This window comes from Plasmodium berghei (genome assembly GCF_900002375.2).
Source record: "Plasmodium berghei ANKA genome assembly, chromosome: 13".
NCBI classification, from domain to species: domain Eukaryota; phylum Apicomplexa; class Aconoidasida; order Haemosporida; family Plasmodiidae; genus Plasmodium; species Plasmodium berghei.
The window spans coordinates 2,270,850-2,286,653 of record NC_036171.2 but is presented as its reverse complement, the minus strand read 5'-3'; the positions used below and the strand labels follow the sequence as shown (position 1 = coordinate 2,286,653).

General features: G+C 24.4%; 6 protein-coding genes across 6 annotated transcripts; 4 read left to right on the top strand and 2 right to left on the bottom strand.

The window, feature by feature from the left end:
• Window positions 1–1,968: 1,968 nt before the first annotated feature.
• On the top strand, window positions 1,969–4,091 carry PBANKA_1359900 (WD repeat-containing protein 92, putative; the record flags this gene model as incomplete). The annotated part of the gene is made up of 7 exons (XM_034567238.1): window positions 1,969–2,224; window positions 2,374–2,558; window positions 2,814–2,877; window positions 2,999–3,123; window positions 3,262–3,424; window positions 3,699–3,769; window positions 3,864–4,091. The coding sequence occupies 7 exons, from the start codon at window positions 1,969–1,971 to the stop codon at window positions 4,089–4,091; spliced, it is 1,092 nt and encodes a 363-aa protein (XP_034423755.1).
• Window positions 4,092–4,433: 342 nt separating this feature from the next.
• PBANKA_1359800 (conserved Plasmodium protein, unknown function) lies at window positions 4,434–4,979 on the bottom strand (the record flags this gene model as incomplete). The annotated part of the gene is made up of 1 exon (XM_034567237.1): window positions 4,434–4,979. One exon carries the CDS (start codon window positions 4,977–4,979, stop codon window positions 4,434–4,436), a length of 546 nt encoding a protein of 181 aa, XP_034423754.1.
• Window positions 4,980–7,095: 2,116 nt separating this feature from the next.
• PBANKA_1359700 (6-cysteine protein) lies at window positions 7,096–8,391 on the top strand (the record flags this gene model as incomplete). The annotated part of the gene is made up of 1 exon (XM_034567236.1): window positions 7,096–8,391. One exon carries the CDS (start codon window positions 7,096–7,098, stop codon window positions 8,389–8,391), a length of 1,296 nt encoding a protein of 431 aa, XP_034423753.1.
• Window positions 8,392–9,931: 1,540 nt separating this feature from the next.
• Window positions 9,932–11,299, top strand: PBANKA_1359600 (6-cysteine protein; the record flags this gene model as incomplete). The annotated part of the gene is made up of 1 exon (XM_034567235.1): window positions 9,932–11,299. The coding sequence occupies one exon, from the start codon at window positions 9,932–9,934 to the stop codon at window positions 11,297–11,299; it is 1,368 nt and encodes a 455-aa protein (XP_034423752.1).
• A 900-nt stretch (window positions 11,300–12,199) lies between these two features.
• PBANKA_1359500 (conserved protein, unknown function) lies at window positions 12,200–12,889 on the top strand (the record flags this gene model as incomplete). Its single annotated transcript, XM_034567234.1, has 1 exon — window positions 12,200–12,889. The coding sequence occupies one exon, from the start codon at window positions 12,200–12,202 to the stop codon at window positions 12,887–12,889; it is 690 nt and encodes a 229-aa protein (XP_034423751.1).
• A 363-nt stretch (window positions 12,890–13,252) lies between these two features.
• On the bottom strand, window positions 13,253–14,935 carry PBANKA_1359400 (conserved Plasmodium protein, unknown function; the record flags this gene model as incomplete). The annotated part of the gene is made up of 1 exon (XM_034567233.1): window positions 13,253–14,935. The coding sequence occupies one exon, from the start codon at window positions 14,933–14,935 to the stop codon at window positions 13,253–13,255; it is 1,683 nt and encodes a 560-aa protein (XP_034423750.1).
• Window positions 14,936–15,804: the final 869 nt, after the last annotated feature.

Genomic DNA, 15,804 nt, shown 5'->3' with positions numbered 1-15,804 from the left:
CACCCTTAAATGCACAAGTCCCACTATGTGTATCCATAAAAGATATGTATACAAAAAAATATGAAATAAAAAGAACGCGAAATAAGACGTAATATATATAGCCTAAATCAAAGCATAATATATCATACCAAGTGTGTTACATAAAACCATATAAATGGTCACTGTAAAAAAATTGTCAAAACATCTTTCTCTTTAAATTTGTAAATTAAAAAAATACATAATTAGTAGTATATAATAAGCATTTTTAAAGTAAAAATATGCAACATATGTCTTAATCTTATCAAATAGTTCTATGATATTAAAAAAATAAATATAATATGTGTAATTTTTTTAATATTCTTAATTATATTTGGGAAATAATAAAATATTAATGTATCAAAAATTATTGATAAAAGTAAAACATGAGTCGATATAATTATTTATGTTTACTTTTTCAAATGTTAGTCTTAAAAAGCGTATCAATTAAACTGGTAATGGAATTGATAAAAGTATATAAATTCCATCCCCTCAAAGGGATATATTAAAAACCTTTATATTTTTGCGCTGGCACACATATATATGAGAAAACAATCATTTTCAAAAAAAAATAAAAGCCAAAGAAATCAAAACAAAATAAACAAAAATAAATGAATAAATTGAGCAATAAATAAAGTAAGAAAATCAATTACACACTAACAATAAAAAAATAAAAATATATAAGAATATATAATAAGGCATAATTGACAATTTTTTTCTTATTCTATTCATTTTCTCTAAATTCCTTAAAACTCGTTCTTATATTTGTGTGCAAATGCTTATATAAAGTAATCGATATAAATATGGACATCATCATGTGTATAATATATAGAGATAGAAAACATTTTTGGGCGAATAAATCGTTTTATAAAAATTCTCCCTTACAAAGGGATTTTAATGGTTTTAAAATTGACATATTAGCATCTTTTCTTTGGGTATACTATAATTACAAGCATAAATATTAAGAAGATGCATATTATTCGTATATGCCCTAATATATAAACCTTTACAATAAAATATATAATGATCTAGATATTGCTAATAAAATACAAATATATTCACTATCTAAAATATGGATATCCATTGTATTTAATATTTGCTTATTTTCCTTAGATGCACATACACATTTTAGTGTAATTTATTTTGTATGCATACAAACCGTACGTATACTATATATAAAAGAACTTATAATTCTCGAAAAATTTATATATGTATACATTTTCATTATACTATTATATTCTTTTTATTTTTTCTTTCGGACTTTTAACTTTTATCCTTTTTTATTTATAATATGAAACCGGATACTTTATGCATAAAAAAATATTAAAAAATATATCATATATACCTAATCGAATTAGCTCGTATAGATGTTATGATATTTTTAAATTTGTAATTTTGCAATATAATGAAAGGTGATATGCAATATATGTTTTTTGTATATTCATAGTTTCACCAAATATGTTTAAAGCTCATATTTTTATAGCCTTCTTGTTATTTTCATCCGTATTTTTTTTATAGAAAAATGAATAAATGAACTAATGAATTATAAATGGGAATATATATTTGCACTCATTTGTGTACTCCAAAAAAATAAGTGTTTTGGCTCATTTAAAGTACCATAATGCGCATTTGAAGTTTTCCTATTTGCATATGTCCAGTGCTTTGTTATTTCTCACTTCGCAAAGTATCTAATGCATATTGAAGAAATAACAAACTTGGAAACACGTTCAAATAAATATATGTATATATATTACACTTTTTTTAAGAGGTCGCTTTTTATGAGGTACATTGTAATGACAATACAATTCACTGAAAATTATTCCTTTCCCATCGACCATCTTTTAATTTTTCTTTAATTAATGTAATATAATAAATATGCATATATATGTTCCCTTGTTATTGAAATAAAGTGGCATATTATATAGTGTTTCTCCTCTACAAATTTTTAAAGTAATGGACGCCCAAAATAAACCTCAAATAATTGAGCATATAAATCATTCTTTCGACAATACTGTATACGATGTAAAGTGGGTTGATAAAAAATCTAGCATAATTTCTGTTGGGGAAAGGCTGGATAAAAAAGGATATATAAGTATATACAATTTAAACAAAGGGAAATTTACTTGTATATCGAACAGCAAAACGGACAATGGCATAAAAACTATTATTCCCTTTTATTCTTATTCAGGGGCGTATATAATTGCTTGCGGTATGTAGGCAAGAAATAAAAATAAAATAATAATAAACAAATATCAAATAAATGATACTAAAATAAAAAAAAGTTTAATGAGGAATGTGTATATCCATGTGTCGCTTTCCTACTCTCTAACATTTTATTCGGAAATGTTTCCCTTTTAGGATCATTTGATGGAAGCATATTACTTTATGATATTAATAATATGTCTAAAGAATATTATAGCATAAAAAAACACACTAAATTAATAAACAAAATAGATTGTAAAAATTCCAAAAATAATAACATCATAGTAACCGGAAGCAGGGATGGATCAGTTAAGGTCTTCGACATCCGAACAAATAATGAAGTAAGATAAAATAGAAAAATACAAACCATATAAACAATAATAAATGAACTTCCATAAAACAAAATGAATATCGTAAGATGAGAGCAATAGTAAAAACAGTAGCAATAATGATAATAACAAAGTACCACATCCTCCCCTTTTTTATTTATACTTTATATGGACATAAGTATTAACTTTGCTTAAATTTTTCTAAGATATATTTGATTATCTCATTTATGCGTAATAATATTTATCGAATTTTACCTTTTATCATAGGCTATAAGTTTAGAACCTCCAAAAGATTCACCTTATATTCCTGATTGTTGGTGTGTTTCAACAGGTTAGAAATGTTATTAAATGGAACTCAACATAACTAATGGAAAGTGCACATTATTATACCCATAAATATATATACATATTTGTGGACCAATATAAATTATATTGATCTTCTTCTAATTTAGGAAATAATTACATTGAAGAAAACACCTTTAGTGGGAATTATCATGAAAATCTAAATATATGTGCAGGTTACGATAATGGGGATGTAAAATTTTTTGACTTAAAAATGGTATCAATTGAGCATGAGGTAATAACATAGGAATAATCATTTTTTAAAATTGCACAAATTAAAAAGTATGAATGCATACATTGGAACGCATGCATAAAACAGCTGTGGGGAATGTAAATATATGGATGCATAATGCATATATGTATATTTCTCAAGGTTAATGTTAACAATGGAGTGTGCTCGGTTAATTATGACAGAAAAGACACAAAAAAAAACAAACTAATTTGCTCAACTTTAGAAGGAAATATTTATATATTTAATTTAGATGTCTATAGTGAAGGTTATGGATATTCACACAGCAAAGATCAAGTGGTTTCCGGTTTGATATAATTATATTAAAAAATTATCCATATATTTACACATAGTATAATAAACACATAATTATATCATAAAAAAATAAGTTATTTAGTGTTCTAATGTAATTATACGCTAATATAAATGTTAACCTAATTGTATATTTTTTTAAATTATATTCATTATCGGAATAAGCTCTTATTATAGGCATATTAGTATATCATATATGTTTATTCAAAATTCTATAATTGAAATAAAAAATTGATATTATAAATATACATATATAATCTTTAAAATAGGAACATGTTGGGATACACCATTTTTACCCCAAAACCGTGATATTTTTGCCTGCTTAGGGGGCGACGGAAATGTAAAAATTATACAAATTTAGGAAAAAAACAAATTATGCAACTTTTATCCTATTCGTGCATTGTTTTGATTATATTTCATTTCTTTCTTTTTAGCTAATTTTATATAAATATATTAATCCAGAAAAAAATTTTGTGTTTGACGAGATAAAAGGCTACAAAAAAGGAATAGTAGGAGAACTAGAGAAATTGAATCACCTAAATGTTTCAACGCAACCAATAATTTCATTTGATTGGAATAAGGACAAGTTAGGCCTTTGTGCTTTTGCTTCGTTGGACCAAACAATTAGGGTTTACATAATAACTAAGTTAAATTTATGTTAATTTTTGGAAAATTAAAAAAAAATATAAAGATATATTACAAATTATGTAACAAAATTGTTAAAAAGCATATTGTATAATGTATTAAAAATTCATAGTATATGAAATTTATGACTTTGCTTGCTTACTTTACATTTATTTTTGTGATGATCTTTAAATTTTAATTCATTATATATGCGTATATATGTATATACACTCATACGTATATATATAGATATTTCCATTTACTAGCATATGCTAATATACACACACATTGTGCGGATGTATAATTCAATCATAGTTATTACAAAAAAAGCTAAAGTGTATACACAAATAAATACATAAGAATATATATAATTTTGTTTCTTACATTTTTATAAAATATTCTGTTATTTTTTTTTGATTAAATTTATCATCATTTAAACTAAGAATATGAAAACGTAAATTAAGTAAATTTTCGTGAAGTATTTCATGATTTATTGTTTCATTTAAATTGTTATAATTCATAAAGTTTAAAAGAACATCAATGCTATTAATTAATATGCTTTTATCAAATTGAATATTTTTATTATAACTATTGATAGTATTTAATACTACGTTTTTAGTATTGTTCTGTTTGTATGGGTTTATTAAGCTATTATCTGTGCTGCATGTACTTAAATTATTACTTTCATTACATATGTTTCTATAAATATGATCATCTGCGGGATTATTTATATTACAAGTATGCTGTATATACCTTGCATCATTACTTCCAATTTGATTACTAATCATTTGATCATTATTAAATTGATTTAAATAATTCGGCAAAAAACTGGCCTCATAATTATTTGCGTCAATTTCAAAAAATTTTCTCTTTTTTTTTTCATTTCCATTTGGATTTTCTTCAAATAATATTGGACTTCTGTTCATTCTTTCTGGATTTTCTTGTTTTTGTATTTATTAATATTTAACCTTTTTTGTTATTTAATGTTTAAAAACTTGTTAGACTTCGAGAAATAGCCGAAATTATTAGTATACACACATATATAATATATATTTTTTATTGCTTCTTTGGAAAATAAAACAAAAATGGAAAAATAAATAAAAAAATACCAATGATTTTCAATTTTAATAGTTTATTGTCAATAATTTTTATGTATAAGAACATATGCACGCACAATACAAAACTATTTTAGATAACTATTATATTTTTTTATAAACAAAATATTTCTCTAATTTAATTTTAACACGCATATGCTTTACAAATTTTATGTATTATATGCAGCCCTATATTTTGGTGAATAAAATTTATTTCTCCTTTCGATATTCTTTACGTTATTTATTTATTTTTGGAAATTTATATATTATTACTACTATTATTATTTTATTTATTTTTACTTTTTTAATTGTATATAACGAAAATATTACGTATTAGCATATCACGCATTTGCGCTTTATACCCTTTACCAATTCCCTAATTGAATACTAATAGCCATATTTTATCTTTTAAGCGAGGATACATAAGCTAATGTATGTATAAAGCATATTTATACACATACATGCGCATATACATATCCAAATTTTTTCACATTCATTTATTCTGTGTCACACTTGTTTTGCTTCTACATTGATTTGTGCAAGAAATTTATTTAAGCTCTTCTTAAAGCTCATGTCTAAAATTTTAGTAGGGTAAACATTTCATTTTTGAAATTACAAAAAATAGCCATAAAGACATTTAAGCAAAAGAAAACATTGAATTTAATCAACGATCAATAAACACTAAATATATTAATTATATAAATCAGCTTGATATTGGGAAAAATATATTACATGTTATATTAATAAAAAAAGTGCGTTTCTTAATCTCTTTTCCTTTAAAATTTTGTAATTATAAAAATATTTGAATTTAAAAAGAATAGCATTACAATGGATAAATCCTTTTATAGTATACATAGTTTAAGTGCGAGAAAAATGAACTATGCTAAGCTGAAAATAACAACATTCGCATCCTCTCTGAAACAGTATCAAATATTAAGTAAAAAAACAAAGCTATTTATTAAATACCTTAAATATTAAATAGTCGTGCTCCATATACTATTATATGTAAGAAAAGCACACTCGTATGTTACTTAAGTTTTGCATATATGATTTTTATTTTAATATACAGAGTATATATAAGTGTCTGTATATACCTAACTCTTCAAATATATAATTTTAAATATGTTTAAAAAAAATAAAATATTAATAGCATATAAAGTATGTCACAGAGAACATGTTAACCTATATGATAATCATTAAACTCTATATTATATTGATTATGTGTACGTGTGAAAATGGTTAACGTATTTAGCATCGGAATATTGAACTTTATTTGTGAGCTTATGTGTATAGACGATAATATAATGTTTATAGCGCCAGTAAATAAAACTAAAAATAATCACATGATAAAAATTATAATTTTTGAAAAATCTTATCTATACTTAGTAAAGATTAATAAAATTAAAATAATGATAGATAAAATTTATAGCATTTGGTAAACCGCAAAAATATTAAAAATATTTAAAAAAAATATATATAAATAAAATAAAAATAAAATGATGCACTAACGTCACAACTCTAGTACAGTAACGCAACGTCGTAATAGTGACGCAAAAATAAGTGAGCATGTAATTTCATTATTTTATAAAAAATAAAAGACCATGCATTAATTTTTAACGGGAAATATGTATTGTAATTATCAAAAAATACTTAAATACAATAGTAAAAATACAAAGTGATAAATGCAATTTTTGTATTGTATAAATATATATATAATATTCCTTCAATAAGGAAATACAAATAAATTGCAAATTATTAAAGAGTACGCAAAAAAATAATAATTGCTATTATGCACACTTAAACTTGTACAAATATACAAAATATACTCATAAATGCTTAAATCTTTCCCGACGTCGTTCCGTTTTCTGTATCTAAAGACACCTCACACATTTTCGTTGTCTATATTTATATATTTATAATTTGACCGTCTTTTCCATAACTATGCAAAATGAAGGGCTTCACAGGGGCTTCTATAATTGTATTTTACCTTATAAAGGGATATTTAAGCTATATTATATTCCCTAATGGATATGTCTGTGATTTTAAATTCAACCCATTAGTTAATGTTCTTCCAAGTATAAACACAACTGGGGATATTGAAGAAGTAGGATGTACAATAAATAATCCTAGTTTATCAGATTATATTGCCTTGGTATGCCCCAAAAAAAATTATAACGACTATGAGCATATGGAAAAGGTACCGTCAAAATGTTTTTCGTCAAATTTATATTCTCCATATAAATCTGAAGACAGCGCACACAAATTAGAAGAACTTAAAATTCCAGAAAAATATTCAATATCAAAAGATTTTAGTGATTTTGATTTAAATATTATATTAATTCCAAGTTTATATAATATTGATAAAACAATATATTGTAGGTGTGATAACTCCAAAACAAAACGCGAGCTTATTAAAAATGATGGAGAAAATATAAAATTACAAGGAAAGTTAGGATTAGTCAAAATTATTCTAAACAATCAACAAAATTCTCCACAAAATATTTATCATATTACTCGTAGTACACAAGTAGGTTCACTTGATAATAAAGTTATTGAATTAAAAGAGGGAGAAATTGTTCATTTAAAATATGATGGTAAAACCAGAACAAACTTTAATTGTAAGGAAATTATTAATATGAAAATATCTATTCCATTGGATTATAATTTATCTATGAGAATGCCAACAGTATTTCTCAAAGATATTAATTGCAAATTCCATTTGATTTTTAGCAATGTTGGTGGCATTGCAAATATTGTATTTAAGGCCAAGAAAACAGAAAACATAGATGGATGCGATTTTACAGTACCTAAAGGAAAAGGCTTATATAAAAATGGTTTTGCATTAAGTGAAATAAATAATGATGAAGAAATATGCACTGTTCATATAGGTAGAGGTCAAAACAGTAATGCCGCAGGATTAAAATGCCCATACAATTTAACGCCTGCTCATTGTTTTAAACATGTATTGTATGAAAAAAAATATAAAAACGGAAATAATGTATTTCAAACGTTTTTATTAGATGATGTTTTAAGAACTGTTGATATAGAATATTATTACAATGCCAAACTTTCTGCACACATTGTTGGTATACCAACTATACCTGAGAAATCCGAAACCGTACGATGTGTTTGTGAACATGATGGAAAAAAGGGAATTATGGAATTAAAAATATCATCTTCCAAAAATATATTTATTAGCTTTATTTTATTATCAATCATTGTTTCGATTTTTTATTTATTCTAGATGGCAAATGCCAATGGGAAAAAATAAATATATGTATATATGTGAGCAATGAACAAAGCTTTTGAGAGCCAATCACGTTATCAGACACAAGGGAATACAAATATGCAAATAATTATTACTATTATTTTTTTAAATTAATATTTTTATGATAAATATATCATTATTTTAGTGGAAAGAAATAAACAGTAAACAAATTATTTCCATTCATAGTAACATTTCGTATGGGTATGAATGCACAACAATGGGATATTTGGAATATCTCAACATTTTATACATTACACTTTATATGCTCAATTTTATACAACTTTTTTCCATTAATTCATATAAATTTATTTACTATAGAAAAACAATATCCATGTGCATCTATATATTCAGATTGATCTGCTTCTATCGTCTTAATACATAAAACTTTTTATTGATGAAAAAACTATCCTCAATAGCCAATCATTCAACATAATATCTTTTTTTATATATTTTAAACAATTTAATTATTAGGAATAAAATCCATAACTTTTATAATATTTAAAATTGTTAGTTTTTTAGAAATATTAACAGGGAGAAATAAAATACCTCCATATAGCCGTATATATATGTGTGTGTGTGTTAATACATTCTAAATCCAATTACTCTAATAATCGTATTAAATATTTTCAAATATAATAAAAAAAATGTAGATATGAACTAAATAAATTAAAAAATAAAAATTAGTGTACTTTTGAAAGTAATATCCAAAATCCACATAACGCTAATGATAAAATTAGACAAAAATAATAGTAGTCATTCAAATAGATATAAAAAGGGGAAAAAAACATATATGTTACTCCCAAGCTTTTATTTCTTGTATTTTTAAATTCTTCAAAAAAAAATTATTGAGATATGAAATATTTTTATTTTTTAATTAAAATTATATCGCATCACAATAATATAATAAATGTTTATATAATAATATTAATTTAGGTATGAAATGTAGGTAATATATTTTTTATGAATTTATATGCGCATCGTTTAATGCATGTTAAGTAAGAAATACGGTCATTCTTCATCCATCATCATTTTTTTAGTTATATTATATATATATTTATTTACATGTATTGCTATGAACTGATAATATAAAACTATCAATAGTGGGAATTCATTCTACAATATGCGCATGTTATTATATATTTTTGTGCATGTATTGATCCAATTTTTCGCGGAAAGCCTATTGGAATAATAGACATAAAAAAATATTTCTCAAAATATGCATTATTTTTTTTTCGAAATTCACAAAGATATTTTTATTCAATAAATATCCATTCATACATACATGTGTATGGTATTTTGAACGAATCGAAAATCATACAAAACTATGGGTATAATATTGCTTAAGCTTAGATAAAACGAAGAAGGCATATATAAGCATACGTCAATACCCACGCACACTTCCCCGCACATCAAAGTTATCAAGTGCAAATAAATCAGTGAATATATGTAGTGAAGTAAAAGAAGAGTAATTTTTTTCTGCATTTTTGCCGTGTGTGTCCCTTTTCTCTCTTTAATAATGCTCTACTTTTTTGGGAACAGCCGTTTTTTTCTTTTTTTTTTTTACTTTTTTTTTTATTTTGTATTAGTTATAAAATCGTCAGTTGGTAAAAATGAGTATGTTTCTCCAGATGAATTGAATATAAAAACATCCGGATTTTTAGGATACAAATGCGACTTTTCCACCGAAGGAATTCATAATTTAGAACCTGATATTGTTGAAAGAAGATCAGTAATATGTAGTATAAATTCATATTTTATTTATGATAAAATAAAACTAATTATACCTAAACAGGATGACCCAAAATCTAAATTTAAATTGCTACCAGAAAATTGTTTTGCAAAAGTATATTCAGATATTGAAGGAAAAACAGAAATACCAATAGAACAAACAGGATTAATAGAATATACACTTGAAGAAAATGATACTAATCAAGATTATAGTGAAAGGATTATTCAAATATCGCCATTTAATAATAAAGATATAGAATTTTATTGCATTTGTGATAATACTGAACAAGTTATATCTCATATTGATGGAAGAAGTGCATTAGTGCATGTAACTGTATTAAAATATCCCCATAAAATAGTATCTGTTAATTTAACAGATCAAAAATACCCTTACTTGTTTGATGCATATAACAAAAATGATTTTATAAATTATAAATTAGAGATCGGATTAAAAGAAGGTGAGTTACTAGTGCTAGCGTGCAAACAAATTGACAATAAATGTTTTCAAAAAAATGACGAAAGTAAAAATGGAGATTTGTATAAAACTAATAAAATTATTTACCACAAAGATTTTGCAATATTTAAAGCCCCAATATATGTAAAATCAAATAATGCTACTGCTGAATGTAAATGTAAAATTGATGAAGCAAATATATATACCCTTGTAGTAAAGCCAGATTATGATGAAAAGGTTATATACGGATGTAATTTTTCAAAAGATTTATCTTTTCGCACATTTACTAATAATATGAATTTATTGAAGTATAATGAAAATACAAATATTAATTGTAATGTAGAAATATCACAACCATTTTATGACCATTTAATTGGTATTAGTTGCCCTGGTACTATAATTCCAGATTGTTTTTTCCAAATATATAAGCCACTAACTAATGAATTAAAATCTTCGGAAATTACTTATTTGGATTCACAATTAAATATTGGAAATATAGAATACTATGAAGATATACATGGAAATAATGAAATTAGAATTTTCTCAATTGTTGGAGCAATACCTCAATCAGCATCTTTTACATGTATGTGTAAAATGGATAAAATAACTGGTTTTATGAATATTAAAATTGGTTCCGCATATTATGCTTTTCTCTCAAAATTGTTTATTATATTTATTCCCTTATTTTTTATGTGGCTATAAAGTAGTGTGTAGCGTATTCTTTTATTTTACAGAAAATGTATATTATCATTTTTCGCATTTCATCGTTTAAACAAGTACATGAACGTGTGCATGCAATTATTTCTGTGTTTGGATTTGTATTCAAATCATCATGAACTTTTTTTGAATATTCGTTACAAGCCATAATAGAATATACACCATCTACAATATAATTTTTTTTTCACTATTTTATATTTCATCCTATTGTGTATGTATATTCCTTTAATAAAAAATCCATATGCTTAACATTCACATATATTAATAATTTTAATTAATTTTTTTTTTTGCACAGATAAAACTTTTCTTTTTAAAAAAAAGGTATATACACTCTTTTTTACCCCACATTTAACTGATTTTCACTCACCATTACATATAGCTATATATTGCATATTACTATTATGTAAGGCAAATGTTTATTATTATTGCTGTTATTTTTTATTTATATATTTTTTTCCATATATCAATTTAAGGAGAAATAAAATAATTTGCTATTTGAAAAAATATAAAACAAATATCTAGTCGTGCAATACTGAATTCGAATACTTAAAACAAAAAATAAATTAATTAAATACCCTTTTAATATTGTAGTTAAAATCGATGTGTTTAGAGAATATTTTTTATTGCTATTTATCTTCTTTTTTTTATTTTTCTTCCATGTTTTCTCATTCAGCTTTCTATGTATTTTAGTAATATTCTCCACACACAAACTATAAATTTTCTTATGAAAAATCACAAAATTTAGCAAATAGCGCTTAGGCATGTACTCGTAAATAAGCATGTGCATAGTATAATACACTTCTCATCAATTTTGAGAGGATTTTATTTAATTTCGGCACGCCCCTCTCAACTTGTGTTTATCACATATTCAATACTCCATAAAAAATGATAGCATCATTTCGATATGCGCATCTCAAGAGAGTAAAAAATACACCTTATAGTAAGGGACATAAATATATTCAAGAAAATAGGGGATACTGTTACTTAATAGACAAAATTAATAATTGTGGCAACATTAATAGTCATCAAATTAATACGAAGAAAGTTTTTTTTCCTGGCAATAAAAGAAACTACTTTACATATTTATACAACAATGTGAAAGGCAAAGAAGAGTTAAAGGGAGATATGGAAAATTTGTACAACAATATCATAACAAGCAATTGGAACGACTCAGTAAATTTGGTTTTAAATGTTCCAATTTGGGAAGGACGATTAAATGATATAGAAGAAAAAATCAAAGGGTATGAAAATGATAAGTCTATAATCGATCAAAAAAAAAAAATTAATGAATTATTTGATGTTTTATTTATATTGGAAGATTTACGTGATCATATTAATGAAATATTAGAACAATCATCTCGATCTACTGGTTTAGCAGGAACGCATGTTTTAGCGTCCTTTAAAATACAAAATATAAATGAACATATCGAATTTTTAAAAAGCAAATATGAAGAATTATTGTCTTCTTATCCTGCGTATAAATATCAAATTAATTTAGTACTAGGAAAAGGATTAGCATTGTTAAGACAAAAATATGCATTTAACTGGAAATACATGCATGATTTTTTCTTTTGATAAGATATGTTTGGAGAAGAGGCCTAGTGCCTTAAAAAAAATGGGAAAAAATGTAATGAAATATACTATGAAGCAAATAGTGAAAAATTAAAAAAAAAAAACGAAACAACAATGATATCACGCATGTTCAGAGACGGATAGCTTATATTGCCTGTAAGAAAATAAATAATTTTCGAATTTCCCTTTTTCTTATTTCTGTCAATAAAAAAAAAGAAAGAATATGAAGCAAATAGATATGTAACTTTTCTAAAATTAAATATGTCGATCTGCGATTGTTTAGAATGTCCCCAAGTATCAAAACAATTATTCATAGTTATACATTAATGTATCGTATTTCTCCATTTTTACCATCATCTATACGGCTCATTCTTTTAATATAATAAATTTGTTTCTTTTTTGTTGGCCAGTTTTCGAAAAAATAATTTTTTTTGATATAGTAGGTAATAGAAAAGCTAATTTATGTTTTTTTGAAAAGCTAAGTATATATGAAAATTGATCCTTTTCATTTGCAGAAAATGAAGGGGATTTATAATCTCTCACATATTTGAAGGATTGTACATTTTCATATACTTCTTCTACCTGCTTATCAGATTGTTCCTTATTATGATCATCTTCATTACTATCCTCTTTTTTGTTTTTTTCTTTTTCATCAAATTTATCAACATTGTTTTCATCCTGTTTTAACAAATTTCCAACACCATTGTTTTCTGTCCCTTTATTTTTTTTAAATAATAAATCACTTTTTTCATTTATTTCACCTTCAACTACCATTCCAGATGTCATCATTTCTGCTTTTATTTTTTCCAATTTTTGCAATTTTAAAATGTGTTTTTTTATGAGAAATTTGCTGAGGCTTATTTTTCTCTTTTTGCTGTTTGTCATTGTAATGATAGTATTTTCCTTTTTGTTCGCGTCATTCTTAGTGGATTTTTTATTTTTTACATTGTGACCATTTTCAATTTTTTCAATTTTGTCAACAATTACATCATTTTGTTTTTCATTGGAAACGCCATCACTCAAAAAATTGTCCATATCATGGATATTTATGTTCCTATCTTTTTTATTTTCATCGATTTCTTGGTTTTTATACAGCCCATATACATGCTTATCTCGTGTTTTTTCAACTAAGTGTAAAATGAGATGCAATTTTCTGCTATTTTCTGTATCATCATTTTGATTAATATCATTTACTTGGTTGTCGTTTCCTTGACCATTATATTTTACAGATTTTATATTATTATCACATTTTTTAATAACCATCATATTATTTGCGCTTTCTATCTCCATAACACCTTGCACATATTTACCTTTCCACCCAGAAATATGTGGAATAATAGGATATATATTTTTTACTTTTGTAAATTTATTAAATGGGTGTTTAAAATAGTGATTATACAGAACCTTGCTATTTTTTATGTTACTTTTATCGACCTCGCCTGTTAGCGCATTGTCAGGGTTATCAATTTGAATATCATCTCCCATATGTTTTTTTCCTATTTTATATTCATTATTCAAAATATTATTTTTCACATATTTAATATAATTAGGTATAGTTTTATTTAATAAGTCAAAATCATTTTTTTCAAATTTAGAAACAAATGGAATCATTGAAAAATATTCATTATTTTTTTCAGTTAAATGAATATGATTACATTTTTTATTGCTTTTTAAATCGTTTTCTTTATCACATTTATTTTGGTCCTTGATCCATTTATCAATATCCTCATCATTTTCCATATTTAATGAATACAACATAGGTAGTTCCATAGGCATACGCATGTTGCTTTCAATATCATTTAATCGATCTATTTTTTCATTTAAAAACATTGTATTATAACTAAAATCAAGGATACTACTATCCAATTCATGCTTTAAAAATTTCAACCCATCATCTATATTTGGTACATCTAACATAAATTTAGTAGGTCCACAAAAATTTCGAAATTTTGATTCATTTTTATTCGTTTTTCTTTGATAATCTTTACTATTTCTCATTCTCGCCGAATTTACTTTTTCTATATGGGAAGAATTATCCATTATGCTCATTCATATATACCCACAGTAGTAACAATTATATAATTACGTTTATGTACGAAATATGGTATTATTTACATGTATTGGCAATGCATATTTTATTTATGTATATATATTTATGCTTATTCGTACATTATGCGGGGATAGTTGTGCCTCACTCTTTACGCTTTAATTTTATTGCATAATAATCCACAAAAAATTGGCCCATTAAAATAAATAAATAAATAAATAAATAAATAAAAAATTAATAAACGGAATAATTCACTGTGAAAGCAAGATATTTGTATATAGGAAATTTGCAAATTTAGTGAAGCAATTATTATCATTTGATGGATATAGCAAATGAAAAAATGGCAAAATGAAAAAAAAAAAATAATAATATAAACAGAAATAGCTGCAACACCACTAAAAATATCCCCTACTTTAACAAATAGATTATTGCCTCCAAAATAATATTTTTATACAAAAATGTTGACTGCATTTTAAAATTTCATATTTTATTATTTTTTCCCATAAATGTTATACTTCTCTTCACATTTGTGACATGAATGCATATATACATACATTTATTATTTAATGTGCATACTGAGAAAACATTTCTATGCCATTTTTTCAGTTAGTTTTCCAGCATTTAAACAAAACAAAATATATATTTTCAAGGGGTATAATAATATATTATAGAACATGTGTTTTTTATTTTGTATACCATTTAACTCAAATTAATCACAACGAATCTTTCTTAAATAGAGACATTTATTGAGGGTGAAAAAAAAATTTAATTAAAAAGAATGTGGAAAAAAATGAAAAAAATAAATAATGATAAAAAATATGCGAGGAAAATGTGAACAATGCCGAATCAAGCAGCATTTTTATATTTCATT